The sequence below is a fragment of the Papio anubis genome, chromosome 16 (assembly GCF_008728515.1).
Source record: "Papio anubis isolate 15944 chromosome 16, Panubis1.0, whole genome shotgun sequence".
NCBI classification, from domain to species: domain Eukaryota; kingdom Metazoa; phylum Chordata; class Mammalia; order Primates; family Cercopithecidae; genus Papio; species Papio anubis.
In genome coordinates, this window is record NC_044991.1 from 71,542,152 (window position 1) to 71,569,529 (window position 27,378).

Consider the following 27,378-nt stretch of genomic DNA (forward strand, 5'->3'; position numbering starts at 1 on the left):
CCCGGGGTGGAAAGGAAGGGGTGCTGGGCATCTGGACCAGAGCTGCATCCAGAGGTCTTTGCCAGGTTCCCAGGAGGCAGCATCCTCTGGGTTAGCACTGCTGGAGAACGCCCAGGGTCTGGTGCTCCCGTATCTCTCTACCTTTCTATTTCTCGTTCTTTTTTCTCTGTAACTCTTTCTTTCTGTCCCCTTTTTGGTCTCTCTTTTTTCTCTGCCTCTTTCATTCTCTGCCATTGGGTTTTCTCTGTGTCTCATTCTCAATTCCTAAATTGCAGCAAAGCGGGGACAAACCTACCCTGCTTCGTGCCTACCCCTTCCAGGCAGCTGGCTCTGATTGCACGAGGCAGACAGACCTGTGACCCCTCCATCCAGCTATGCCCCTGCTACCTAGCACCGTGGGCCTGGCAGGCCTGCTCTTCTGGGCTGGCCAGGCAGTGAACGCCTTGATGATGCCTAATGCTACCCCGGCCCCAGCCCGGTCCGAGAGCACAGCTGTGCGGCTCCCGAGTGGCCTGGGGGTGCCCAGGTACCGCCGGAGGCGCCACTTCTCTGCGAGAGACATGAATGCCTTACTGGATTATCACAACCACATCCGGGCCAGCGTGTACCCACCTGCTGCCAACATGGAATACATGGTGAGTCCCCGTGCCCGCCCCCCCCACCCCCTGCAGTGCCCCTTCTGGCAAATGCAGCCAACTCATCTTGGCCTAGAATGACTGGCTTTTAAGAGCTGGACCACTTGCCTGCCTGGCCCCACTAGCCAGTATCTGGGTGTCGACCTGTGGAAAGGGCAGGAGTTAATCTGCCCATTTTACAGATGAGGAAACTAAGGAAGTTACACAGCTCTTCCCGTGAGTCAGGGGCATGGGACTACTATGTAAGGGACGCCTTTGTGCACCAGGCACTGTACGTGAGTATCATCTCCATTTTCCAGAGGAAGAAACTGAGACTCAGAGAATTAATTTGCCCAAGGTCACCCAGCCAGGATTTCAAACCAGGCCTGCCTGCTGCCACCTGGCATCACCACAACTGTTAACCATCGTAATCCCCTACCCAAGAATTTTGGCTCCCCACACTGGGGACCTGCACAGGGGTGTGTGGCTGGTACTTTCCATGCTATTGTCTCTTTGCCCTAAGGGTTTGACTGACACACCCACACCATCCTCCACAAGCCCCTGGAGGCAGGCTTGGAGCAGTGGGGACAGGTACTGGGGAATCTCAGGCTGAGGAAAACCAGCAGCTGACCAGCAGAGGAAGCTGGGATGTCTCCCCTCAAAGAGGCAGGGCTGGTGGCTCTCACTCCAGGCCCCAAGAAGTCAGAGGAGGGCACCAACCTCTTTCTTATAGCTCCTCCCCTAGGGCCATTGTCCAAAATCAGCCTAGAGGGATGGGTTTCCAGCCCACCCAGAGATGTGTTTAGGGAGTTTGCCATCTGCCCCCTGAAAGACCAACACCTGCCACTCGATAGCCTGAAAACTTAACTTTTTCATCGTATCCATTGACTTATCCTTGGAGTACACTTGGAACCAGGCACCGTGCTAAGCCTTATGGACACTGCTGGGAACAGAATGGGCAAGGCTCCTTCCTTCATGGAGCTGACACTTTAGTGGGAGTAAGAAAACAAGCATCAACAACAAGATATTAATACATGTAAGGTAACGTGAGGTGGCAATACGGTATTGGGAGGGGTGGGGGGAACAGGAGCTGGGACGGTAGGCAGCTAGAACACAGGGGAGTCATTGACTTGTTCATTCATTTGTTAGCACCTAGAACGCCCTCCATTTTTCAAACAAATGGCACATTTATTGAGCACCTGTTGTGTGTGTGTGGCACCTGCCCCAACAGCTGTTTAATGACTGCAGGCGTCACGGAGCAGAAAGGGTTAGATGTTTCACCAGGGACTCCAGGGAGGGCATGAACATGTAGGTTTCATGTTTAGCCTGCTCCTCCCCTCAGTTTACCCCAATGTAGCATGAGGGAAGCATTCCTCTGCTCTCCCTAAAAGACTAGGCCAGACGGCTGGGTGCGGTGGCTCACGCCAGTAATCCCAGCACTTTGGGAGGCTGAGGCGGGTGGATCACCTGAGGTCACGAGTTCCAGACCAGCCTGGCCAACATGGTGAAACCCAGTCTCTACTAAAAATACAAAAATTAGCTGGGTGTGATGATGGGCGCCTGTAATCCCAAGCTACTTGAGAGGTGGAGGCAGGAGAATCGCTTGAACCTGGGAGGCAGAAGTTGCAGCGAGCCGAGATCCTGCCAGCCTGGGTGAAACTCTATCTAAAAAAAAAAAAAAAAAAAAAAAAAGATTGGGCCAGACAACCCCGGGAAGGTACCTGGACCCCTCTTTGGATGCCCCATTTCTCCCTCCCTAGCTGACTTCTACTCACAGAACAGGCTGTCCAACTCAACAGCCTTTGTCCCAGCAGCCCTTCTCTCACTGCCCCAAGAAAGTTTGGCTCCCATTTCTCATTCTCACACCGACCAGGACTATAATGATCAGCGACTTGTTGAAGGCCTTGTTGCCTTGCTACCCTGAGTCCTCAGTGCCTAAAGATGTTGTTTGATATTTGATGAATGAACAAATCCTATCTCAGAGAATCCCAGGAAGTCAGAGCTGGAAGGGAACTCGTATTTTATTGACATATTTTCCGGTGATAAAACTTGGGGAGTTCATACATTGGAAGGTTATAAAACTGTTAAGGAAGATGAGGAGGGCATTCATTATGTACTGATGGGGAATAATCCCTAAGACGAAAGAGCAAGGTGCAGAATAGAATGCTGCCATTTGCATATGTGTATATATATGTGTGTGTGTGTGTGTCTATATAGTGAGAGCTGCTTGTACAGGTACAGAATATATACCTGTATACAGAGGACACAAGAAGCAGTGGTGACTGCCTCTTGGGATGGCATGCAGGGTGGTGGGGTTGGGGGACAAGGATAGGAGAGAGATGAGACTTTCTACTGTTCCTCCTTGGATATCTATTTTTGTTGTTGTTGTTGACACAGAATCTCGCTGTTGCCCAAGCTGGAGTGCAGTGGCACGATCTCAGCTCACTGCAACCTCTGCCTCCTGGGTTCAAGCAATTCTTGTGCCTCAGCGTCCCAGCTAGCTGGGACCACTGGCACACGCCACCACGCCTGACTAATTTTTGTATTTTTTTTTTTAAGACAAAGTTTCACTCTTGTTGCCCAGGCTGCAGTACAATGGTACGGTCTCGGCTCACTGCAACCTCCATCTCCCAGGTTCAAGCGATTCTCCTGCCTCAGCCTCCCAAGTAGCTGGTATTATAGGTGCCCACCACCACACCCGGCTAATTTTTATATTTTTAGTAGAGATAGGGTTTCACTATGTTGGCCAGGCTGGTCTCGAACGCCTGACCTCAGGTGATTCACCCACCTCGGCCTCCCAAAGTGCTGGGATTACAGGTGTGAGTCACCATGCCTGGCCTAATTTTTGTATTTTTAGTAGAGAGGGGGTTTCTCCATGTTGGCCAGGATGGTCTCAAACTCCTGACCTCAAGTGATCTGCCTGCCTCAGCCTCCCAAAAGTGCTGAGATTACAGGCGTGAGCCATCATGCCCAGATGGATATCTTACATATTCAAATTATGCATATTTTCACAATTTAAAAAAGCCTTTGAATTAAACATTTTTAATGTTAAAATAAACACATTTAGAAGACACTGCAAGGCCGGGTGCGATCCACCTGCTTCAGCCTCCCGAAGTGCCCTGTAATCCCAGCACTTTGGGAGGCTGCGGCAGGTGAATTGTTTGAGGCCAGGAGTTGGAGACCAGCCTGGGCAACATGGCAAAACCCTGTGTCTACAAAAATTAGCCAGGTGTGGTGGCACACGCCTGCAGTCCCAGCTACTCAGGAGGCTGAGGTGGGAGGATGGCTTGAACCAGAGAGGCAGAGGTTGCAGTGAGCTGAGATGGCGCCACTGTACTCCAGCTTGGGTGACAGAGTGAGATCCTGTCTCAAAAAAGAAAAGAAAAGAAAAAAGAAAGAAAGAAAGAAAAAGAAAATACTATAAATACAATTTAAGAATTAGTGATTTTCTCATCCTTCTGGGTTCAGTCACTTCCAGGGACTGCTGAGAACTCCTGTATGAACACCCTCGACCCTGCTCAGAGCAGAGCCCAAGCTCAGAGTCAAGAGATCTGGGTGTGGACCCCAGCTCTGGTATGGACTCACGGTTGCCCTTCAAGTCATCAGCAAGCTGAGCCTCAGTCTTCTACTTTGTCACGGGGGTTTGTTGTAGGGTTCCAGGGAGATGGGGGAGAACCGGCACCAGGTAAATGTGCATCTCTGGACACGGTTGTGATGATGGTGGCTATTCCCCTGGAGAATTTCATTGCCTTTCTTTCCCCAGGTCTGGGACAAGCGGCTGGCCAGGGCTGCCGAGGCCTGGGCCACCCAGTGCATCTGGGCACATGGGCCTTCACAGCTGATGAGATACGTGGGCCAGAACCTCTCCATCCATTCTGGCCAGTGAGTGACCCTCTGCCCTTCCTTCACTCAGTCATTCAACAAACGCTCATTGAACACTTACTCTGTACCAGGTGCTGCACTTGACACTGGGATACAGTGGTGAGCAAGGCAGACAAGCTCTCCACCTGCAGGGAGCCTGCATTCTAGTTAGGAGGGGCAGGCAAAACCCTAACAAAGTTGTGTATACATTGAATTGAGGCAAGTCTTGTTTTGAGAACAAACAAGTGCACAGATCGTCATGGAAAGTGAGGAGGGATTGGAAGACTCAGAAAATAGGATAAGGGGGCCGGGCACAGTGGCTCACACCTCTAATCCCAGCACGTTGGGAGACTGAGGTGGGCAGATTACTTCAGGTCAGTAGTTCAAGACCAGTCTGGCCAGCATGGTGAAACCCACCTCTACTAAAAATGCAAAAGTTAGCCCAGCATGGTGGCGCATGCCTGTAATCCCAGCTACTCGGGAGGCTGAGGCAGGAGAATCACTTGAACCCGGGAGGTGGAGGTTACAGTGAGCTGAAATTGCACCACTGCACTCCAGCCTGAGTGACAGAGTGAGACTGTGTCTCAAAAATAATAATAAATCAATAAAATAAAATAGGGCCGGGCGCGGTGGCTCAAGCCTGTAATCCCAGCACTTTGGGAGGCCGAGACGGGCGGATCACGAGGTCAGGAGATCGAGACCATCCTGGCTAACACCGTGAAACCCCGTCTCTACTAAAAAAATACAAAAAAAAAAACTAGCCGGGCGAGGTGGCGGGCGCCTGTAGTCCCAGCTACTCGGGAGGCTGAGGCAGGAGAATGGCGTAAACCCGGGAGGCGGAGCTTGCAGTGAGCTGAGATCCGGCCACTGCACTCCAGCCCGGGCTACCGAGCAAGACTCCGTCTCAAAAAAAATAAATAAATAAAATAAAATAAAATAAAATAAAATAAAAATAAGGGGATAAAATAAAATAAAGATAAGTCTGAGAATGGCAAGCCCACCCTTCTGGCCTGACTCTCTCACCGCCATTCTAACTCCCAAGTCAGACTCTGGGGATCTTCTGATCTGGGTGGCCTTGGGAAGTTATTTCCACTTTCTAAACTTCTAAACCTTGGTGTCCCTGTTTCTAAAACAAAGGTGTTATCCTAGCTCAGTTCTTTCCAGACTTGTGGATTTCACAGGCCTATAAAACTGCAAAAAGACGCCTGTGAAACTGCTACAAAATTGTCAGATTTTTATTTTGCCAAATAAGGACGTTAGAAAAACAGCTACCTTCCCATCTTCGCCATTCTGCCATCACCCCGGGGAGAGTGGGAAAGAATTAAGACCAGTCTTTTCAAGTGAGCTCAGTGGAAATTCAAGGCCCTGTTTGCGTTTTTTTCATGTCCTTGACTGGTCACGACCAGCACCAGCCTCTGAGAGCCGTGAATGGTCGCTCAGAGCCCTACAGAGCAGACGTCGGGTGATGCCTCCATTTCACTTCTCCTCTCCCCTGCCAGTGAACTCTTCCTGCCAGACTCCACCCCTACCCATGGCCATCATTTGAGAGGCTCACAGAGAGAAAGAAAGCGGTGTTAGAGACGAAGCTGTGCTGTCATAAATTACGGATGTGCATTCTTCCAGATTTTCTCCCTTACTAGTCATTTATGTATATTTTTATGTATTTGTGCCTCTGTCAAATATGTGTGATAGAAAAAGCCCTCAAAGGCCAGGGGCGGTGGCTCATGCCTGTAACCCCAGCACTTTGGGAGGCCGAAGCGAGCGGATCACCTGCGGTCAGGAGTTCGAGATCAGCCTGGCCAACATGGTGAAACCCCGTCTGTACTAAAAATACAAGAATTAGCCAGGCGTGGTGGTGCACACCTGCAGTCCCAGCTACTTGGGAGGCTGAGGCACAAGAATTGCTTGAACCCAGAAGGCAGAGGTTGTAGTGAGCTGAGATCACACCACTGCACTCCAGCCTGGGCAACAGAGCGAGACTCCGTCTCAAAAAAAAGAGAAAAGGTCCTCAGGTCTCCCCAGACGGCTTTTCAGACTGCAGAGGGTATCTCAGGGTGTCACACCAGTATCTGCCTTCTCCTCACATCTCGGAGGCCTAGGAGATGGTCCAAGGAGCCCTTCCTTCCCTAAAATATAAGCTCCCCTATCTGAGATGCACCTCCTGCCTGGCCCTCTGTATGACAGTAACACATATGCTTTGTTGAGGACTTACCATGTGCTAGGTACAGGGAGGCACTTCACAAGAGTTCCGAACATGCCTGTGAGGCAGGAGCCACCGCCCTCCTGCTCCCAGATAGGAAACTGAGATGAAGGAAAGGAAGCAAAGTGACTCACCCAAGGTCACCAGCAAGTTGGCGGCCGAGCCACTTTTCCATCCTCTCACCCAGCTTCTTCCGTGTTCCCCGCCTCCCCAGGTACCGGTCCGTGGTGGATCTCATGAAGTCCTGGTCTGAGGAGAAGCGGCATTACTTGTTTCCCGCCCCGAGGGACTGTAACCCACACTGCCCCTGGCACTGCGATGGCCCCACCTGCTCCCACTATACCCAGGTACTCCTCCGTCAGGGCTGGGGGCCCTGGGATAACACATCCTGCTGCCTTAGAAGAAAAGGAATGTGTGGAGCAGATATGAGAATGCAAACAAAGACCTTTATGAGCTTCTTTTCACCAAAGAAGCGCATTCCTGGCAAGTTGTGTGCACACTGAACTGAGGTGAATCGTTTCTGTTTTTTGTTTGTTTGTTTGTTTGTTTTTTGAGACAGAGTCTCACTCTGTTGCCGAGGCTGGAGTGTAGTGGTGAGATCTCGGCTCACTGCAACCTCCACCTCCTAGGTTCAAGCGAAACTCCGTCCCCACCCCCCAAAATTAAAATAGTTATATATATATATAAAGAAAGAAAACGACTGGGTGCAGTGGCTCACGCTTGTAATCCCGGTAACTTGAGAGGCTGAGATGGCAGGATTTCCTGAATGCAGGAGTTTGAGACCAGCCTAGGCAACATAGCAAGACCTTATTTCTAAAAACCTTTTTAAAAATAGGCTTGGCCAGGCGACGTGGCTCATGCCTGTAATCCCAGCACTTTGGGAGGCCAAGGGGGTGGATCACGAGGTCAGGAGTTTGAGACCATCCTGGCTAACACAGTGAAACCCCATCTCTACTGAAAATACAATTAGCCAGGCGTGGTGGCGTGTGCCTGTAATCTCAGCTACTTGGGAGGCTGAGGCAGGAGAATCACTTGAACCCAGGAGGCAGAGGTTGCAGTGAGCCAAGATCGCACTACTGCACTCCAGCCTGGCCAACAGAGCGAGACTCTGTCTCAAAAAAAAAAAAAAAAAAATAGGTTTGATAGTGCACACCTTTAGTCCAAACTACTTGGGAGGCTGAGACAGGAGGATCGCTTGAACCCAGGAGGTTGAGGTTGCAGTGAGCTATGATCCTACCACTGCAATCCAGCCTGGGTGACAGTGAGACCCACCGCTCTAAAAATAATAATTTAAAAAGGAAATGAATAGAAAAGTATAGAAAATATATTGGTTGGCCGAATGCGGTGGCTGATACCTGTAATCGTAGCACTTTGGGAGGACGAGGTGGGCAGATCGCCTGAGGTCAGGAGTTCAAGACCAGCCTGGCCAACATGATGAAACCTCATCTCTACTAAAAATCCAAAAAATTAGCTAGGTGTGCTGGTGGGTGCCTGTAATCCCAGCTACTCTGGAGGCTGAGGCAGGAGAATCACTTGAACCCAGGAGGCAGAGTTTGCAGTGAGCCACTGCACTCCAGCCTGGGCAACAGAGCAAGATTCTTTCTCAAAAAAAAAGAAAAAAAAAAGAAAGAAAGGAAAGAAAAAGAAAGAAAGAAAATATGTTGGCTAATAAAAAAAGAACAAAATCATGTATTTTTGCAGGAACATGGATGGAGCTGGAGGCCATTATCCTTAGCAAACTAATGCAGGAACAGAAAACCAAATACCACATGTTCTCATTTATAAGTGGGAGCTAAATGGTGAGAACACATGGACATGGGAATGGGGAACAACACACACTGGGGCCTGTCAGAGGGTGGAGGGCAGGAGGAGAGAAAGCATCAGAAAAAATAACTAACGAGTACTAGGCCTAATTCCTGGTAATGAAACAATCTTTACAAACCCCCATCACAAGAGTTTACCTATGTAACAAACTGAACATGTCCCCCTGAACTTAAAACAAAAGGTAAACAATCCAAAAAAGAAAAAAAAAAAAGAAACGCAGATACTTTATTTCAAATTATTAAAAACATTAGATGGCTGGGCGCAGTGGCCCGCACCTGTAATCCCAGTACTTTGGGAGGCTGAGGCGAGTGGATCTCCTGAGGTCAGGAGTTCGAGACCAGCCTGGACAACATGGCAAAACCCCATCTCTACTAAAAATACAAAAAATTAGCTGGGCATGGTGGTGCACGCCTGTAGCCCCAGCTACTCGGGAGGCTGAGGCAGGAGAATCACTTGAACCTGGGAGGCAGAGGTTGCAGTGAGCCAAGATATCACCACTGTACTCCAGCCTGGGTGAACACGAGACTGTCTCCAAATAAATAAATAAATAAAAGCATTAGTGACTGTCAGAAAAAAGAAAATATATTGACTAGTCTGAAGGTAGTGCGTTCTCTCAATTGATTGTTTACAGTCAGTTACAGATCCAACTCCCTTCTCACAGCTGCCCTTGACTGAGTTCAGTATGAAATGAAAGAAAACATATCACACATGATAACATGACAAGGCTAGTGATTCATAAAATTCTTGTTCAAATTGTGTGTATATGTGTGTCTATTTGTACACCTGTAACAATATAAAAATTATTCCCTACTGTTATAGTAAAAAGAAAAAAAAAAGATTGAGAAACATTATGTTACAATACAAATGCCTCCGTTTCCTCCCCCAACACCTTGGAACAGGCAGACTGTCTCTCCCAGGAAGACGTCACCCAATGCAACTGTACAACCCCAGGGAGCCCAGGTCCCACTGAGCCCTTCTCATAGCCTCCACTGTCTCTGTCCTTCATCAGATGGTGTGGGCATCCTCCAATCGGCTGGGCTGCGCCATCCACACCTGTAGCAGCATCAGCGTCTGGGGCAACACCTGGCATCGGGCGGCATACCTGGTCTGCAACTACGCCATTAAGTAAGTGCCCGCATCTAAGGCAAAGGGGGCCCTGGGGCAGGAGGGTGGGTCCTGAGAAGTCAAAGATACGGTCCCGGCCGGGCGCGGTGGCTCAAGCCTGTAATCCCAGCACTTTGGGAGGCCGAGACGGGTGGATCACGAGGTCAGGAGATCGAGACCATCCTGGCTAACACAGTGAAACCCCGTCTCTACTAAAAAAATACAAAAAACTAGCCAGGCGAGGTGGCGGGCGCTTGTAGTCCCAGCTACTTGGGAGGCTGAGGCAGGAGAATGGCGTAAACCCAGGAGGCGGAGCTTGCAGTGAGCTGAGATCCGGCCACTGCACTCCAGCCTGGGCGACAGAGCAAGACTCCGTCTCAAAAAAAAAAAAAAAAAAAAAAAAAAAGATACAGTCCCTATCCCTTCTTCATTCTAAGTGCCCTCAATACCATATAATTTGGGTAGTTTTTTTTATTAAGGCCGAGCACGGTGGTTCATGCCTGAAATCCCAGAACTTTGGGAAGCCAAGGTGGGCAGATCCCTTGAGCCCAGGAGTTCAAGATCAGCCTGGGGAACACGGCAAGACCCTGTCTCTTAAAAAAAAATTAGCTGAGTGTTGTGGTGCTCATCTGTAGTCCCAGCTACTGGGGGAGGAGTGAGACAGGAGGGTCACATGGGGGTAGAGGCTGCAGTGAGCCATCATCATGCTACTGCACTCCAGTCTATGCAAGAGTTAGAAACTGTGTAAGGGTGAGAAACTGTCTCCAAAAAAATAAAAGTCAGTTAATAGTCCTTCCTTCCTTCCTTCATTCCTTCCTTCCTTTCTCTTTCTTTCTTTAGAGGCCTTGCTCTGTTGGCCAGGCTGGAGTGCAGTGGCGTGATCTCAGCTCGCTGCAGCCTCCACTTCCCAGGTTCAAGCAATTCTCCTGCCTCAGCCTCCTGAGTAGCTGGGATTACAGGCGTCTGCCACCATGCCCAGCTAATTGTTGTATTTTTACTAGAGACAGGGTTTCACCATGTTGGCCAGACTGGTCTCAAACTCCTAACCTCAGGTGATCTGCCTGCATTGGCCTCCCAAAGTGCTGGGATTACAGGAGTGAGCCACTGCGCCCAGCCTATTTTCCCTTCTCTTTTTGAGACAAGGTCTCACTCTGTCACCCAGGCTGGAGGACAGTGGCACAGTCACAGCTCACTACAGCCTCGACTGGCTGGACTCAAGTAACCCTCCTCACTTCAGCCTCTCAAGTAGCTGGGACTATAGGTGCAGGCCACCATGCCTGGCTAATTTTTTTGTTTTTTGTAGAGACAGGGGTCTCACTATGTTGCCCAGGCTGGTCTTGAACTCCTAGGCTCAAGCAGTCCTCCTGTCAAGGTCTCCCAAAGTGCTGGGATTACAGGCATAAGCCACCCTGCCCAGCCCAATAATCCTTTTCCTTTACCCAAGTTTGAGAATCACGGAGAGAGACAGGACTGACACAGGTGGAAAGACGGTGTTGCTGAAGTCAGTAGTGGAGAATGTGGTTTAGATCTGCCGATACACCAGCCAAGTAGGCTTACAAATATCTCACTACTGAATTAGACCTACACATCCAGTGGCAGGTAACACTGGACAGCCAAAGGCCCCTTCTTACAAGTACAGGGCCAGCCCTCTAAGCTTACGACAAGAAAAATACAGCCAAGAACACATGCTCCCTGCAGGGAGGCAGATCCCAAAGAAAAGGAAGGAGGAACGAGTGTGCTTAGCTCCTCCAGTTTGCTGGGTGGGAGAGAGTTTAGGAGATGCCTTCATACAAGCCTCTTGGAAACAGGGAGCAAACGTAATGAAACTTGCAGACATTACAGATTCTCAAAGAAAAACAAGAACAGGCCAGGTGCGGTGTCTTACGCCTGCAATCCCAGCACTTTGGGAGGCCGAGGTGGGTGAGTCACCTCAGGTTAGGAATTTGAGACCAGCCTGGCCAACATAGCGAAACCTCGTGTCTACCAAAAATACCAAAATTAGCCGAGCGTGGTGGCGCGTGCCTGTAATCCCAGCTACTTGGGAGGCTGAGGCAGGAGAATTGCTCGAGCCTCAGAAGTGGAGATTGCAGTGAGCTAAGATCACACCACTGCACTCCAGCCTGTGCAACAGAGAAAGACTCAGTGTGTCAAACAACAACAACAACAAAAATGAGAACAAATTATTTATTTATTTATTTATTTATTTATTTTGAGATGGAGTCTTGCTCTGTCACCCGGGTTGGAGTGCAGTGGCGCGATCTTGGCTCACTGCAAGCTCCACCTCCCGAGTTCATGCCATTCTCCTGCCTCAGCCTCCCAAGTAGCTGGGACTACAGGTGCCCACCACCACACCTGGCTGATTTTTTGTATTTTTAGTAGAGACGGGGTTTCCCTATCTTAGCCAGGATGGTCTCCATCTTCTGACCTTGTGATCCGCCCGCCTTGGCCTCCCAAAGTGCTGGGATTATAGGCGTGAGCCACCACGCCTGGTAAAACAAGAACAAATTTTAAGTAAACATGATATTTAGAATTCCTTTTTTTCTTTTCTTTTTTTTTTTTTTTTTCTGAGACAAGGTCTTGCTCTGTTGCCCAGGCTGGAATGCAATAACCAGATCATAGATCACTGCAGCCTCAAACTCCTGGGTTCAAGCAATCCTCCCACCTCACCCTCCTGAGTAGCTGGGAGTACAGGCATGCATCACCACACCTGGCTAATTTTTAACATTTTTGTAGAGATGGTGGTCTCATTATGTTGCCTAGGCTGGTCTTGAACTTCTGGCCTCAAGCAATCTCCCTACTTGGCTTCCCAAAGTGCTGGGATTATAGGTGTGAGCCACGCACCGTGCCTGCCCCAGAATTCCAAAATTACGTAATAACCACATTTTACTGTTACATAGCCTTTGATCATTTGCAAACTACTTTCACATTATCTCACTGAAGACATGAAAAAGGAAAAAGGGGGAACACTAGTAAAACATTATTTCTTTTTACAAATTAAGAAATTGAGGCTCAGGGAAGTTGAGTAATTTACCAAATGTCACAAAACCAATAAGTAGTAGAGCTAGTTCAAAAGAATCAGTTTTTGATTTCAAATTCCTTCTATTGCATTATTCTGATGTTCTTGAAGTCATTAGTAGCCTGAAAAAAATTATCAAAATAAGATACTTGTTGTTTGTTAGATATGGCATCTATTGACAAAGTGTCACATTACACCCCAGCTTTATCAGACACAGAAGAATACAAAACCAAATTCCATTACAAATAGCTTCTTTTATATATATATATATATATATATATATATTTTTTTTTTTTTTTTTTTTTTTACAGTGGCGAGGCCACAGCTCACTGCGGCTTCGACCTCCCAGGCTCAAGTTTTCTAGTTTGTTTGTTGACATATCAAATGTTTGAAGCATTGAGTGTTATTACTATAGTTGTTAAGATTTTTAGCCTCTGGGGCCAAGACTGCCAGGGTTCAAATTTGTGTTCTTACTTAACTTCTCCATTCCTGTTTCTTCATCTGCAAAATGGGAATAAAATAATATCCAGTCTTGGAACTGAGTGAGATAACCCAGGTAATACCCCCAGGCTGATAATAAATGGGGAATAAGACTGATTCCTATTGTTATTACAATAGACCTAGGCTTGATTCCCCTCTGCAATGCATGTACGAAGCATTTGAATACATCATTTTATCTCAGGCCTCGGCCTTCCCCTTCCCTTCTTTCCTTCCCCTTTCCTTTTCCCTTTCCCATTTCCCCTTTCTCCTTTCTCCTTTCCTTTGCTTTCTTTTCTTCTGTCTGGCCCTGTCACCCAGGCTGGAGTGCAGTGGCAGAATCTCAGCTCTGCTACCCCCACCTTCCTGGTTCAAGCAATCCTCACACCTCAACCTCCCCTGCGGTTGGGACTACAGGTGTTCACAACCATGCTTGGCTATGTTTTGTTTTCTGTTTTTGTTTTTTGTAGAGACGGGGTCTCGCCATGTTGCCCAGGCTAGTCTGGAACTCCTGGGCTCAAGTGATCTGCCCACCTCAGTCTCCCAACGTGCTGGGACTACAGGCATGAGCCACCAAGCCCAGCCCCTTTGGGGGTTAATACTACCTGGCTCACAGAATTTAAGGATTAAAATATAATGTGAGGCCGGGCATGGTGGCTCACGCCTGTAATCCCAGCACTTCGGGAGGCCAAGGCAAGTGGATCACCTGAGGTCAGTGACCAGCCTGATCAACATGGTGAAACCCCATCTCTACTAAAAGTACAAAAATTAGCCAGGCATGGCGGTGCATGCCTGTAGTTCCAGCTACTCGGGAGGCTGAGGCAGGAGAATCACCTGAACCCCGGAGGCGGAGGCTGCAGTGACCCGAGATCATGCCACTGCACTCTAGCCTGGATGACAATGCAAGACTCTGTCTCAAATTAAAATAAAATAAGCCTCTGTGGTGCCTTGCCCATAGTACCTGCTAAATAAATGGTGGCCATGACTAGAACTAAGTTATAAACTCTTGGGCGTGGGAAAGCGACCGTTTTCATTTCTTTTTTTTTTTTTTTTTGAGACGGAGTCTCCCTCTGTCGTCCAGGCTGGAGTGCAGTGGCGCGATCTCCGCTCACTGCAAGCTCCGCCTCCCGGGTTCACGCCATTCTCCTGCCTCAGCCTCCCGAGTAGCTGGGACTACAGGCACCCGCCACCACACCTGGCTGATTTTTTTTGTATTTTTAGTAGAGACGGGGTTTCACTGTGTTAGCCAGGATGGTCTCGATCTCCTGACCTCGTGATCCGCCCGCCTCGGCCTCCCAAAGTGCTGGGATTACAGGCATAAGCCACCGCGCCCGGCTGACCGTTTTCATTTCTATATCCTTCTACTACAGCGATTGCAACCCTTTGTTTTTTTAAGCAGAACTTTTTTCTAAGTGGTTAAATTAAACAAAAAAAGAACTCCATGTCATCCCAGGTATCACCACCACCCACTCTCCCTGCCCCCAAACTTCTGAGAGCACCTTTTTAAAACTGAACTGATAGCAGCTGGCACAAATTCTGATGTTCAATAGGTGCTCCGGAAGTGTTTGTTGAATGACTAAATGACCGAATGAGTCCTGTTAGGAAACCAGCAGTGAGTGTTTTTCTGAGCACGTCAGCTGATTTCACTCACGGTCACTCAACAATCACGTTTGGAGAAAAAAGATTCTATTTCTGCTCAAAGGTGTGTTCATTTAAGGTGTGAGAAAACAAGGCATTGGGGCTTGGCAAAGATAATGAATGTCTCAGGCCCATGGTGAGATTATCAGGCAGCCACGAGCAAGGGCCAGAGGAGCAACTTTAGGCTCTGAAAGGAGAAAGAGGGAGAAAAAGACTGGGCACGGTGGCTCACGCCTGTAATCCTAACACTTTGGGAGACCAAGGTGGGCAGATCACTTGAGGTCAGGAGTTCGAGACCAGCCTGGCCATATGGTGAAACCCCGTCTCTACTAAAAATACAAAAATTAGCCAGGTGTGGTAGCATGTGCCTATAATCCCAGCTACTCAGGAGGCTGAGGCATGAGAATCGCTTGAACCCAGGAGGTGGAGGCTGCAGTGAGCTGAGATCGCGCCACTGCATTCCAGACTGGGTGTCAGAGTGGGACTCCCTCTCAAAACAAAACAAAGAAAAAGAATAAGAAAATCAACCCTTACAGGGGAGGCACTAATTGGTAAGGCACTAATTGGCCAGGCACAGTGCTAGGTGCATACATACATGTGATCTTTGCTGAATCCCTTAGAAAGAGGAGGTCTTCTCTTGGTTTACAAGAGAAACCAAGGTTTACAGGTTGGGCACAGTGGCTCATGCCTGTAATCTCAGCACTTTGGGAGGCTGAGGCAGGAGGACTGCTTGAGTCCAGAAGTTCCAGAGCAGCCTGAGCAGTATAGTGAGACCCCCATCTCTGCAAATAATTAAAAAATTAGCTGGGCATGGTGGCATGTGCCTGTAGTCTTAGCTACTCAGAAGACTGAGTTGAGAGGATTGCTTGAGCCCAGGACGTCAAGGCTGCATGTCAAGCTATGGGTGACAGCAACACCCTGTCTCAAAAACAAAAAACAAAACAAAAATTAAAAAAAAAAAAGGAAAGAAAAAAAGAAACCAAGGCTTGCAGATGTGACTTGCCCCAGGTCCCAGGGCTGGTCAGTGGCAGCGCTGAGATCTGGACATCTGTGTGAAGGTTGCTCACCTAATGCTCCTCTGTCTCCCTGGGACCTTTTCTCTTCCAGGGGCAACTGGATTGGCGAGGCCCCGTACAAGATGGGAAGGCCGTGCTCCGCCTGTCCCCCCAGTTACCAAGGCAGCTGCAATAGCAACATGTGCTTCAATGGGCTGAAATCCAACAAGCTCCCGTGATTCTGAATTTTCTCTGGGCTTTGGTGTGCCGCCAGCTGGGCCTGACCCTCCATGTCCTGCCCTCAAAAAACTGGGTGGAGAAATAATTTCTTCTTTAAAGGAGATGAGTTAGAATTACCCCCTATTTAATTTTCCCTCCTAGATTCCCTTTCTTAAATGTCCAACATGGGTCAAAAGAAAATGACCTCCTTGCCTGCCTTCTTTCCTAGTTGCATCTTTCTTTTCTTGGGCCTCCGGGAAAGAGTCCTGCATCTTTCATTAATTCAGTTCTCAGAGAACCAAGGCTGGAAGGCATAGAACTGGCACCTTAGGATCAGGCATAATGGCTCACACCTATAATCCCAGCATTTTGGGAGGCTGAGGTGGGAGAATCACTTGAGTCCTGGAGTTGGAGAACAGCCTGGAAAGCATGGCAATACCCCATCTCTATTTCAAAACAAACAAACAAACAAAAAACCTGGCACCTCAGTTTTGTAACTCTCAGGCTTTGCCAAAACCAAATGACTTTGTCCATCCAATGAAAGGAATTCCACCAGGTGTGGCTGTTCACACCTGTAATCCCAGCATTTTGGGAGGCTGAGGTGGGTGGATCATCTGAGGTCAACAGTTTGAGACCAGCCTGGCCAACACGGTGAAACTCCATCTCTACTAAAAAGACAACAATTAGCCAGGAGTGGTGGCTCTCACCTATAATCCCAGCTACTCGGGAGGCTGAGGCAGGAGAATCGCTTGAACCTGGGAGGCAGAGGTTGCAGTGAGCAGAGATCAAGCCACTGCACTGCAGCCTGGGGACACAGCGAGACTCTGTCTAAAAAAAGGAAGGAAGGAAGGAAGGAAGGAGGGAGGGAGGGAAGGAAGGAGGAAGGAAGGAAGGAAGGAAGGAAGGAAGGAAGGAAGGAAGGAAGGAAGGAAGGAAGGAAGGAAGGAAGGAAACCTGCTTTCATTCATTCCATAACAGTCAACCAGTTTCTGGGCAGCCTTTGAGGACTTGTGATTCCCTCCCTGAGTTGGGCGCATTTCAGATCCATGATTTCAAAAAACATTGAAATTGGCTTGTGGACATCCCCCACCCCCACCCCCACTGCATGGTATTGGAGCCACCACAGAGTCTAGGCCCCCCTTTTTACAGATGGGTACACTGAGGCTCAGAGCAGGGTGTAACTTACCCAGAGCTGCACAGCTTGTCTTTGATGGCCAAGGTGGGAGCTCAGTCTCTGACGGCCCCTTCCCACTTCCTGGGCTCTCAGAACTGAGAAGTGAAAACCAAAGTTGGCCTGAGGGGACTCTCTCTGGGCCTTTTTTTCTCTTTCTGTCTCTGCCTCTCTCTTTTTGTCTACTGTCCGTTCTATCTCTGCCTGTTTTTGTTTCTGTCTGTGTCTCTGATTCTTTTTCTTCCATATCATCTTACTCTCATTCCAATAAACCATTTCTCCTCTCCCCACCATCCCACCCAGGGATCATAGCACACAAAAGTCCTTTTGTCTCCAGAGATAGTAAAATCTCCTCCCTCAGACCTTGCCCTGCAGCTGGGGCCCACTCCCTGCCTGTCTGGAGAGCTCCTCCTTTGAAGACCTGGGATGGAAAACAGGCCCTTTTCCGTGGAGTCCCTACATTGTCCTGGATGGAATGAGTTTTCTCATCCTGTGCATGTCACCCCCTCCCATCCCACCCCTCAATAAAGTCTTTTGAGATCCTGTGTAGTGGCTCTTTCTGGTCCCTCCTTCTCTCAGCTCCCAAGAGGGTCAAAAGACAAGGAATGGGAACTGGGTGGGGGAAGATGGGTGAGAGGAAAACCAGCTCAACTGGAAGACCAGGGGAAGGAACTAACAGCGCTTTGGGCCCTGCTCTGCAGAAGGCTAGATCAATGCACAAGTGCATGCACATACACTATTGCTCCATTTTACAGATGAGATAAACGAGGCGTGGAGTGAGTACTAATTTCTAAATGCTGGAAATGAGTGAAATAAGAGAATTAAGAGGTCAGGCGTCGTGGCTCATGCCTGTAATCCCAGCATTTTGGGAGGCCAAGGCGGTCAGATAGTTGAGGCCAGGAGTTCGAGGCCAGGAGTTCGAGACCAGTCTGGGCAACACAGTGAAACCCTGTCTCTACTAAAATTACAAAAATTAGCCAAGCATGGTGGGGCACGCCTGTAATCCCAGCTACTCGGGAGGCTGAGACACCAGAATTGCTTGAACCCAGGAAGTGGAGGTTGCAGTGAGCCAAGACTGCACCACTGCACCCCAGCCTGGGTGACAGAGCAAGTCTGTGTCTCAAAAAAAAAAAAAAAAAGAGAGAGAGAATTAAGGACACTGTTGTGAGTTCATTATTCTTAGACTATATCTTTCCTACTTTATTTTTTGGAATGGGCTCTTGAAGGCAGTATCAGAAATGGAAAACCCAAGAGATCACGTGGAATTCCCACCTTACAGTGGCACTTTTTGCTTGTCTCTTCCCTGGCACGGTGGCTCACACCTGTAATCCCAGCACTTTGGGAGGCTGAGGAAGGTGGATCACCTGAAGTCAGGAGTTCCAGACCAGCCTGACCAACATGGTGAAACCCCGTCTTTACTAAAAATACAAAATTAGCTGGGCATGGTGGTGCGCACCTGTAATCTCAGCTACTTGGGAGGCTGAGGCAGGAGAATCGCTTGAACCCAGGAGGCAGAGGTTAAAGTGAGCTGAGATTGTGCCATTGCACTCCAGTCTGGGCAACAAGACAACAAAACTCTGTCTCAAAAAAAAAAAAAAAAAAGAACAGATTCAATGAAGCTTCTTGAGCCTGTTTTTGTATCTGTAAAATGGGAATATTGACTGGGACAATTCAATGACATTAAGAACATACAATGCTGACAAAACTAACCAGTTCATAAATGCCAGTGGTTGTCATTCTCATTATCCTGGTGCTCAAGAAGGCGATGTGAGACCTGTTGAAACAGCATGGACTTTGGGGTCAGATGATGCTGAATTCCAGTTCTGTGTCGGCTCCTTCCTAGTTATGTGACCCCATGATGCCACTTCATGCAGGGGGTCACATACACTTAAATCTCTAGAACATTTTGAGAAATTGACATAGGGTTAGCAAACTTCCCCCACCCCCATATAAAAATATTAATACTTTTTTTTTTTTTTTTTTGAGATGGAGTCTGGCTCTGTCACCCAGGCTGGAGTGCAGTAGCACAATTTCGGCTCACTGCAACATTTGCCTCCTGGGTTCAAGCGATTCTCCTGCTTCAGGCTCCCAAGTAGCTGGGATTACAGGGGCTCACCACCATGCCCAGCTAATTTTTGTATTTTTAGTAGAGATGGGGTTACACCATGTTGGCCAGGCTGGTCTCGAACTCCTGACCTCAAGTGATCCACCTGCCTCGGCCTCCCAAAGTGCTGGGATTACAGGCATGAGCCACTGCGCCCGACCAAGAATAGTAATACTTTTTTTTAAAAAAATCGAACATACATTTATTTATTTATTTATTTATTTATTTATTTTGAGATGGAGTCTCGCTCTGTCGCCCAGGCTGGAGTGCAGTGGCGCTATCTTGGCTCACTGCGACCTCTGTCTCCCAGGTTCAAGCGATTCTCCTGCCTCAGCCTTCCGTGTGCCACTATGCCCGGCTAATTTTTTTATTTTTAGTAGAGACCAAGTTTCACCATGTTGGTCAGGCTGGCCTCAAACTCCTGACCTCGTGATCTGCCCGCCTCGGCCTCCTAAAATGCTGGGATTACAGGCATGAGCCACCACGCCCAGCCCCAAAATCTAACGTTTGTTATCACTGTTGTTTTACAAAAGAAAGGGCATTTTAGTGCAACCCATGTCCATCCATAGTGGCTGAAGGTCCCTCTCAAGTGGTTGATAAAGCTGAAAAAAGAGACTATGAGGAGAAAATAGGAATGTATCAATTAGCTATTTTAGAGGCAGGGCAAACTATGAGCTAGGTGTTTCTATAAGGAAATGAAATAATTTACCAAAAAACATACAGCAAGGAAACAGTAGAGCTGGAGTTTTCTGATTTTTCTGAGTCCAGAATTTGTTTCACTGTTCTCATTTCAGTTCTCTCTAACAGGATGAATGACCTTGATTTCAGAATCCCCAAGCAGGTGGTGAGATCCAAAATTGAGACAAAAGAAATGGGGCTGTTCCAAAAAAAAAACCTAGGTGGTAGGTGTCTAACATGTCAGGGAGCTAAAACAGGGTGTGCAGGTTTCAGCAGCAGGTTGAATTTAGAATGGGGAAGGAGACCAGAGGAGGCGCCAGACAGGATGACTTTGTCCCATTGGCCTGGAGGCAGACCCATGTTTCTCCACCCCTCATATCACCCTCCAGTTTGTAACAGTATCTTTGAATGACGATCTGATTAAGGTCGGTCTCCTCCATTAGTCCACAAGTTTTGGGGGTACATCTACTTTGCTCATTTCCGTATCACCAGAATCTAGCACAAGGCCTGGCACATAGTAGGTGCTCAATAAATATGTTAGATGAAAGCAAGATAACACCTCTATGTCACTAGCGGTGACACTCCAGGCCTGCAATTTCTGTCCTTCAGTCTCTTCATCTCAAGGTTTAATTTAAATGTGATAACGCCTGTATGCAGCTCCCAGCATCCAGTAGGCACTCACTAAACACAGTTCTCCACCTGCCCCTCCCTCGGTTTTCCCACTACTTCCTGCATGGTGACACACCCATAGTTTGGAGCCATAAAACCCAACCCAGGTTGGACTCTCACCTCTCCAGTCCCTTCTGCTCAGGCCCTGTCCTCAAATTGGGGGGCTGATGCCCCCATACACCTGGCTCTGGGTTCCCCTAACCCCAGAGTGCAGGACTGGGACCCGAGTGGACCTCAGGTCTGGCCAGGTCGCCATTGCCATGGAGACAGCAACAGTCCCCAGCCGCAGGTTCCCTAAGTGACTGGTTACTCTTTAACGTATCCACCCACCTTGGGTGATTAGAAGAATCAATAAGATAACCGGGTGGTGGCAGCTGGTCGCACTCACCGCCTTCCTGGTGGACTGGCTCCTGGTGGCTCTGCTGCTGCTGTGAGCGGGCCCCTGCTCCTCCATGCCCCCGGGTCTCCGGCTGGGTGGGCTTGGCCATGGTCAGTGTGAACGCGCCCCTCGGGGCTCCAGTGGAGAGTTCTTATGGTAAGTGGGGCTGGGGGGAGACTGGACAGGGCGGGGCTGCGGTCAGCTTTGGGAGGCCGTGGGACATCTCCCCGTGTGTTTCTTATGGGCCCAAAGCCCCTCCTAGAACTCCACTGGAAGGGCAGGAAGCCCCACGGAGGCAACGTGACTGCCTCCCTAAGCTCTCAAGCCGGGGCATGGCCTGTTTGGTGCGAGAAGTGCTGGGAGGGGCCCAGAAGCCCTGAGGCAGGAGCTTGGCTCATTTTGTCTGTCCAGAGGCCTTCCTGGGAATGCATCTCGGTGGTCTTTTCAAAATCCCACAGAGGGTGGGGCTTGGAAGCACCGTCCTGCTTCGCTGCGGGGCAAATTGAGGTCCACCGGGAGAGCCTTGCTGGGCCTAGGTCACGTTGCTGGTGCATTGTCAAGCTGGGCGTGGGACCTGGGCGCCTGGGTCCCTCCACACCTCCTTTGGCTCTGGATAATGGGAAGGAGGTAGAAAGCGCCGCGCAGCGTGGAGCGCTGGAAAATGGGAATATCTTGTGCGGACGCGTGAAACTCAGATGCAGGGCAAGAAAGCGTGTGTTACTGGGAGTGAAAGGCTCAGGCTCACTCCTTAGGGTGACCCCCACATTGGAAGTAACCCAATGTCCCTCAGCAGAGGGAAGACAGGTAAATAAAGCTTGAGGCGTCTTTACAATGGAATGCTATCCCATTGTTCAAGGAAAAAACGCATATCTGTGTGTGACAAGGAAGAACCTCTCAGTTACATTAAGTGAAAACGGTACACTGAAGAACTGTGTAGTTGCTGATAGTGAAACGGATATAGATGTATACATGTACATACACGTCATAGATGTATATATGTACACACGCATATACATGTACATTCCACGCATATAAAATTCATGGAATGACACGATGAAATTGTTGACAGGTTTGTTTCTGAGGAAGGAAATTCAAGAGAATCTTTTATCTTTTGGGGACGCATTTTGGATTTTTAAAAGTTGGGTGCATTTTATAAACCTGTTCAAATCACACACCCGCACAGAACTTGGCCTCTGGAATCCAGTAGACTTCGGGTCTAGTTGTGACTCTGTCGCACGACTCAACATTCATGTGCCTCTTGCTTTCTTTCTGAAGTGGAGACAGGACTAGGAGGTGTCTTAAGATCACGGTGGATGCCGTGGGGAGCAAGGGTGATACCACGCGCGTTGCAAAGATGTAATCAACATTTATGTCATCATTTGCTGAAGACAGAGGGCCAGTGAATGACAGAATCAGGGCCTGATCTCCTGACTCTAGTCAGGCAGAATCTGCTTTGACCCCCATCAAACAGGAATATGTGATGCACTGGAAATGGCAGAGGCTGAAGAAACCAGCAGCCTGGGAACCCATCCCACACACCAGCTGTGTGACCTTGGGCAAGACACTTCCCCTCTCTGAACCTATTTCCTCATCTGTAAAATGAAGATAACAACAGGACCTATCTCCCAGAGGGTGGGGAGATTAGAGGAGATAGCATAACTAAAGGGTGAGGCCACCCTTAATCCACAGTTTTAAGACCTAGAGTAAAGATGCCAATGGATGACTTGGTTGAACCTGTGGCCAGAAAAAGACATGGTCTCTCAAAGGGGCCAGACAGCTTCTGGAGAAGGACAGCCCAGGTCATAAGGCTAAGCTAGGGGTGAACAGAAGGCCCCACAGTGTCTCTTAAAGGATGATACAATAATATAACCTGACAGCCTTTCACTGTCTCCCAAGTTTCTGTACCTTGTAGGGTGTCCTCATATCCCTTCATCTCTGCCCCTGTGTCGTACTCATTATATAGCAAGCATTCAGCAATTATTAGAATGGTTGCATGTATCGATGGGTAGGTGGGTGAATGGATGGATGAATGGGTTAGTGGATGTTCTACTATTATCTCTCAGACAGCTGTTTCATTTTCCAAACAGCTGTCTGAGATAAATAATATTGTAATCTCCAAGGACAGAAGAGAAAACTAAGGTTCAGGATTAAAAAAAACCACACACACACACACAAACAAAAAATATCATGACTCGAGACCTGACACAATCCAACTGTTGCTGGCCCTCTGCTCTAGGCCACAGATATAGCTGGATAGAGAAAGGAGAACTCCAATGACCTTGCAGCACATCCATAAAAAATGAGCACTTTTGTCCTGGGGCAGTGGAACATTCGCTGCAGTGTATATGTAACTGTGTGTATGTGTGTGAGAGTGGCTGAAAGACCCTGATTTGATATTTTTGATAAAATACATCTGGGTTAGCATCCTAGCATCCTAGATCCACCTTTCTTTAAAAAAAAAAAGAAAAAAAAAAAAGCTGTGTGGTCTTATGAGTCAAATCATTACCCCTCTTTGAGCCTCGCATGCTTTATCTGTAAAATGAGCTAGTGAAGTCTGCTGGGAGGCTCCAGAAAAAAAAAAAAAAAAGAAAAGAAAGAAAAAAGAAAAATTCACTTTCTGAGAAAAGAAACAAGTGCTCGGAGGAAACAAACCCCTCTCCCAGGCCAGGCGCAGTGGCTCACGCCTGTAATCCCAGCACTTTGGGAGGCTGAGGCGGGCAGATAACTTGAGGTTAGAAGTTTGAGACCAGTCTGGCCAACATGGCAAAACCCCGTCTCTACTAAAAATACAAAAATTAGCCAGGCATGATGGTACGCGCCTGTAATTCGAGCTACTCAGGAGGCTGAGGCATGAGACTCACTTGAACCTGGGAGGTGGAGTTTGCATTAAGCCAAGATCATGTCACTGCCATTGCCACTCCAGCTTGGGCAAGAGAGCAAAACTCTGTCTCAAAAAAACAAAACAACAAAACAAAAAACAAACAAACAAAAAAATAAAAAACCTTCTTCTGGGGTTCCCTAATGGGGATAACATTAATCATCTTCTAAGATGACTATAGTAGAGGTGCATTGGTGAGTCAGGGACATGGCACATAGCACAGCCTCAGTTAGAGACAGAGGGAGACATGGCTGTTATGAGGATCAAATGGAAGAACACATGAGTGCTTAGAACAGTGCTGGGTCCAGAGTAAGCACGCAAGAAATCATCGTTGTGGTTTCATGTTTTTGAGCTTTAGCAGGACGCTAAAGAGCTGCTCTTTGGTGTGGTGATGCTGGGCAGACTTGGCCCTCCCTGGACTGCCGGTGCTTCCACGGCACACTGGATTTGGCTTTGCGGTTCTCCTCATGGCTCTGATCAGATAGTTGCTGGTGTGAATTGTGGACCAGTGCTTCCACGGCACACTGGATTTGGCTTTGCGGTTCTCCTCATGGCTCTGATCAGATAGTTGCTGGTGTGAATTGTGGACCGGTGATTCCACGGCACACTGGATTTGGCTTTGCCGTTCTCGTCATCACTCTAATCAGATAGTTGCTGGTGTGAATTGTGGTGTCTGGCTCTCCCACCAGACTATAAACTCCGTGAGCTCTGGGACCTGAGTAGTTTGTTCAGCCTTGTTTGTCTCACAATGTCTCACATGGTGACTGGCACAGAAGAAATGCTCAATAAGCATTTGTTGGATGAGTGAAATGATGGGCTGAAAACAGCGCTACAGCGATGATCATCAATGTCAGCCAGATCCCACTCTCTTCCCTTCCTTCCTGTCTGCCCTCCTCACTGCATTGGCTTTGGTCCTTGTATTTGCCCCATTATAACCCAAGCTGGCTGTCCCAGCATCAGTTGTTATGTCTGGACTTATGTGTCTGAAGCTGCAGGCAGGAGGAGAAGAGGTTTTCCTCAGTGCCCTTGTTTCTTTTATCCAAAAGCAAAACTTCCGCAGAAACCTCCTGGTTCAAGGAAAACTGGGAAGACAAGTATGTAGTGGGAAGAGATGGGAAAGCCAAGACGGGTCTAGACCAGTGATGTTTCTCTTGGGGTGTGGCACACTCCTGCTTCAGACAGAACTGAGGCTCTGGTATAAGTGAGTTTCTCAGCCTTAGCACTGTTGAAATTTTGGCCTGGAAGATTCTCTGTGGTGGGGGGCTGTCCTGTGCATTGTAGGATGTTAAGCAGCATCCCTGGCCTCTACTCTACTCCCTAGGTGCCAGTAACATCTCTCCCCATCAGTTGTGCCAATGAAAAATGCCTCCAGAAAGCCAAATGTACCCTGGAGCACATATAACCCCAGGGTGTTATAGGAGAACAAGGTAGTTCTAGGGAGTGTCTACCACAGTGGAGTAGAGTAGACTGTGACTCTTGTGGTGTTCTGCATTGAGTGCCAGGACCTTGCTCAGTGCCAATCTGGGACTACCCTGAGTAACTGTGAGGATGAGATGCTAAGCATACATATCTGTGTGCTACCCTGACTCCTGGCCTTATGACTTTTCTACCCTTATTTTCCTTTCAACAAGTTTCCCTTGGTTGTTTATTTTGCTTCTTTGGTAGTTACTCATTTCTGTAAGTACCTCGAATCTCCTTGTAGGAAGGGTAGGTGGTTAGGGGAAGGATGGATGGACAAATGATGTGATGAGTGGGGAGATGAAAAGATGGTGGGTGGATGGATGGATGGATGGATGGATGGATAAGAAGGGGTGGGCTGAGGTGGTCTGGAATAGCAGCACCTTCAAGTGCTCTAGACAGGACAAGTGAAGAGATAGGGGATGTCAACAATCTTCCATCAGGGCAATACTGCATATCTGTTTTTCAGTGCCGGGTGAGCCTAATTTTTCCAGCTATGTAGGCCTAGTCCCTTTGACCAATAGCATCAGCTTGAGGACCAATCCGAGGCCATTGTCGGAGACAGTTTGGTGATGTGGCTCTGCCCCTTGAAGCTCTGTGATGATGGTGCTTTGCTTCAGTTCTCTGTTCCTCAGTTTCTTCACCCATCAAATGAACCTTGGTTGTTGTGAAGATTCCATGAGCTAATGAAAGAGAAAAGGTAATAGAAGCTATAACAAATATGCTGTGTCCTTGTGAACGGTGGATAGGCCCAAAGTCGAGTAGGACCCCAGATGCTGGCTGGCTATGGGACTGTGTTCAATATCAGGCTATGGCAGTTCCCACCCTTCATTCTCAAAATATGGCCCCTCTCCAGCCCTTCCCCAATCTCCCTCCCACATCACCTTCCCATTCTACCTCAATTCAGTCTTCAGCCCCTATGATTCACAACCCTGGTTGCACATAGGAAACTTTTTAAAACAAATTTTGGGACTCCACTCCAGACCCAGTGAATCAGAGTCTCCTGGGGTGAGTTCCAAGAATCTGTAATTTTTTGAGCTCCTTATGTGATTTAGGGTATGCAGTTCAGCTGAGGTATGGAAACCACTGCCTCACTTTGTCCCATTTAGTAAACAGAGGAACTAGATACCCAGAGTGCATTTTGCCTCCACCCAGAAGCCTCCCGTATTCATTAATTCATTGTTCATTTGTTCATTTCTTCAACAAACTTCCATTGGAGGCTTATGGTATTTAAGGCATTTTGTAAGGCACTGGGGGAACACAGGAGGATAAAACTCTGTTTCATGTGGTGGCTCATGCCTGTAATCCCAGCACTTTGGGAGGCCGAGGTGGGTGGATCACCTGAGGTCAAAGACCAGCCTGGTCAACCTGGTGAAACCCTGGCTCTATTAAAAATACAAAAATTAGCCAGACATGTTCGTGGGCCTCTGTAATCCCAGCTACTTGGGAGGCTGAGGCAAGAGAATCACTTGAACCCAGGAGGCTGAGGTTGCAGTGAGCCAAGATCATGCCACTGCACTCTAGCCTGGGCGACAAGAGTCAGACTCTGTCTCAAAAAAACAAAACAAAACAAAACAAAACAAGCAAACAAACAAATGAAACCAAAAAAAACAACTTTGCCTCAGATCTTCAACAGTACCCAGTTTGGCGGGTAGACAGACAAGCCAGCAGCAACCAAAGACAGAGTGCCATGATAAGGACAGAGAAGGCACCATGGGATACAGAGGGACTTAGGAGAAGGGGAAGGGGTCACCGACTTCTTGACCCTGGAGGAGTAGACTGATATCTAAGCTGGAACCTAGGTTTAGCAGGAGTCAGCTGGGAGAAGAGATGGTGGAGAAGAGTGTTCCCAGCTGAGGGAACAGCATATGAAAAGGCCTGGAGCCTGGCCACACACCGCTCTGATTTTACTTGTATTTGACTGCAATTAATTCCGTCCTTTACTGAAAGTATCTTGAGACTTGTCTGGTTGTTTCATGATTGATTAATCTTGTTCCTAAAAGCAGGCTGAGGCCGGGCACAGTGGCTCATGGTGGATTACACGCCTGTAATCCCAGCACTTTGGGAGGCTGAGGTGGGTGGATCACTTGAGG

The 27,378-nt window shown here is 48.3% G+C and overlaps 3 protein-coding genes across 5 annotated transcripts in view; 2 read left to right on the forward strand and 1 right to left on the reverse strand.

The window, feature by feature from the left end:
- Nucleotides 1-21,047, reverse strand: part of FITM2 (fat storage inducing transmembrane protein 2) — a 53,748-nt gene extending 32,701 nt beyond the window's left edge. Inside the window, exons 1-4 of one of the 2 annotated variants that reach the window (XM_021921032.2) lie at nt 20,959-21,043; nt 18,830-18,893; nt 17,135-17,217; nt 6,810-6,924 (exon numbers count right to left, since the gene is read on the reverse strand). The gene's annotated coding sequence lies outside the window, so the exon portion shown is untranslated. Of the gene's footprint in view, nt 1-6,809; nt 6,925-17,134; nt 17,218-18,829; nt 18,894-20,958 lie in introns of both variants that reach the window. The other variant, XM_021921033.2, reaches the window with a different exon arrangement.
- R3HDML (R3H domain containing like) lies at nt 375-16,416 on the forward strand. Its single transcript, XM_003904710.5, has 5 exons — nt 375-635; nt 4,378-4,496; nt 6,890-7,022; nt 9,509-9,624; nt 15,842-16,416. The coding sequence occupies exons 1-5, from the start codon at nt 375-377 to the stop codon at nt 15,966-15,968; spliced, it is 756 nt and encodes a 251-aa protein (XP_003904759.1). The 3' UTR covers nt 15,969-16,416.
- The window catches only part of HNF4A (hepatocyte nuclear factor 4 alpha), a 78,647-nt gene continuing 72,222 nt past the window's right edge, over nt 20,954-27,378 (forward strand). For both annotated transcript variants that reach the window (XM_021921030.2, XM_021921031.2), the window contains exon 1: nt 20,954-21,105. In XM_021921030.2, coding sequence (XP_021776722.1) covers nt 21,057-21,105 — 49 coding nt within the window. In that variant the 5' untranslated portion in view covers nt 20,954-21,056. The remainder of the gene's footprint in view (nt 21,106-27,378) is intronic.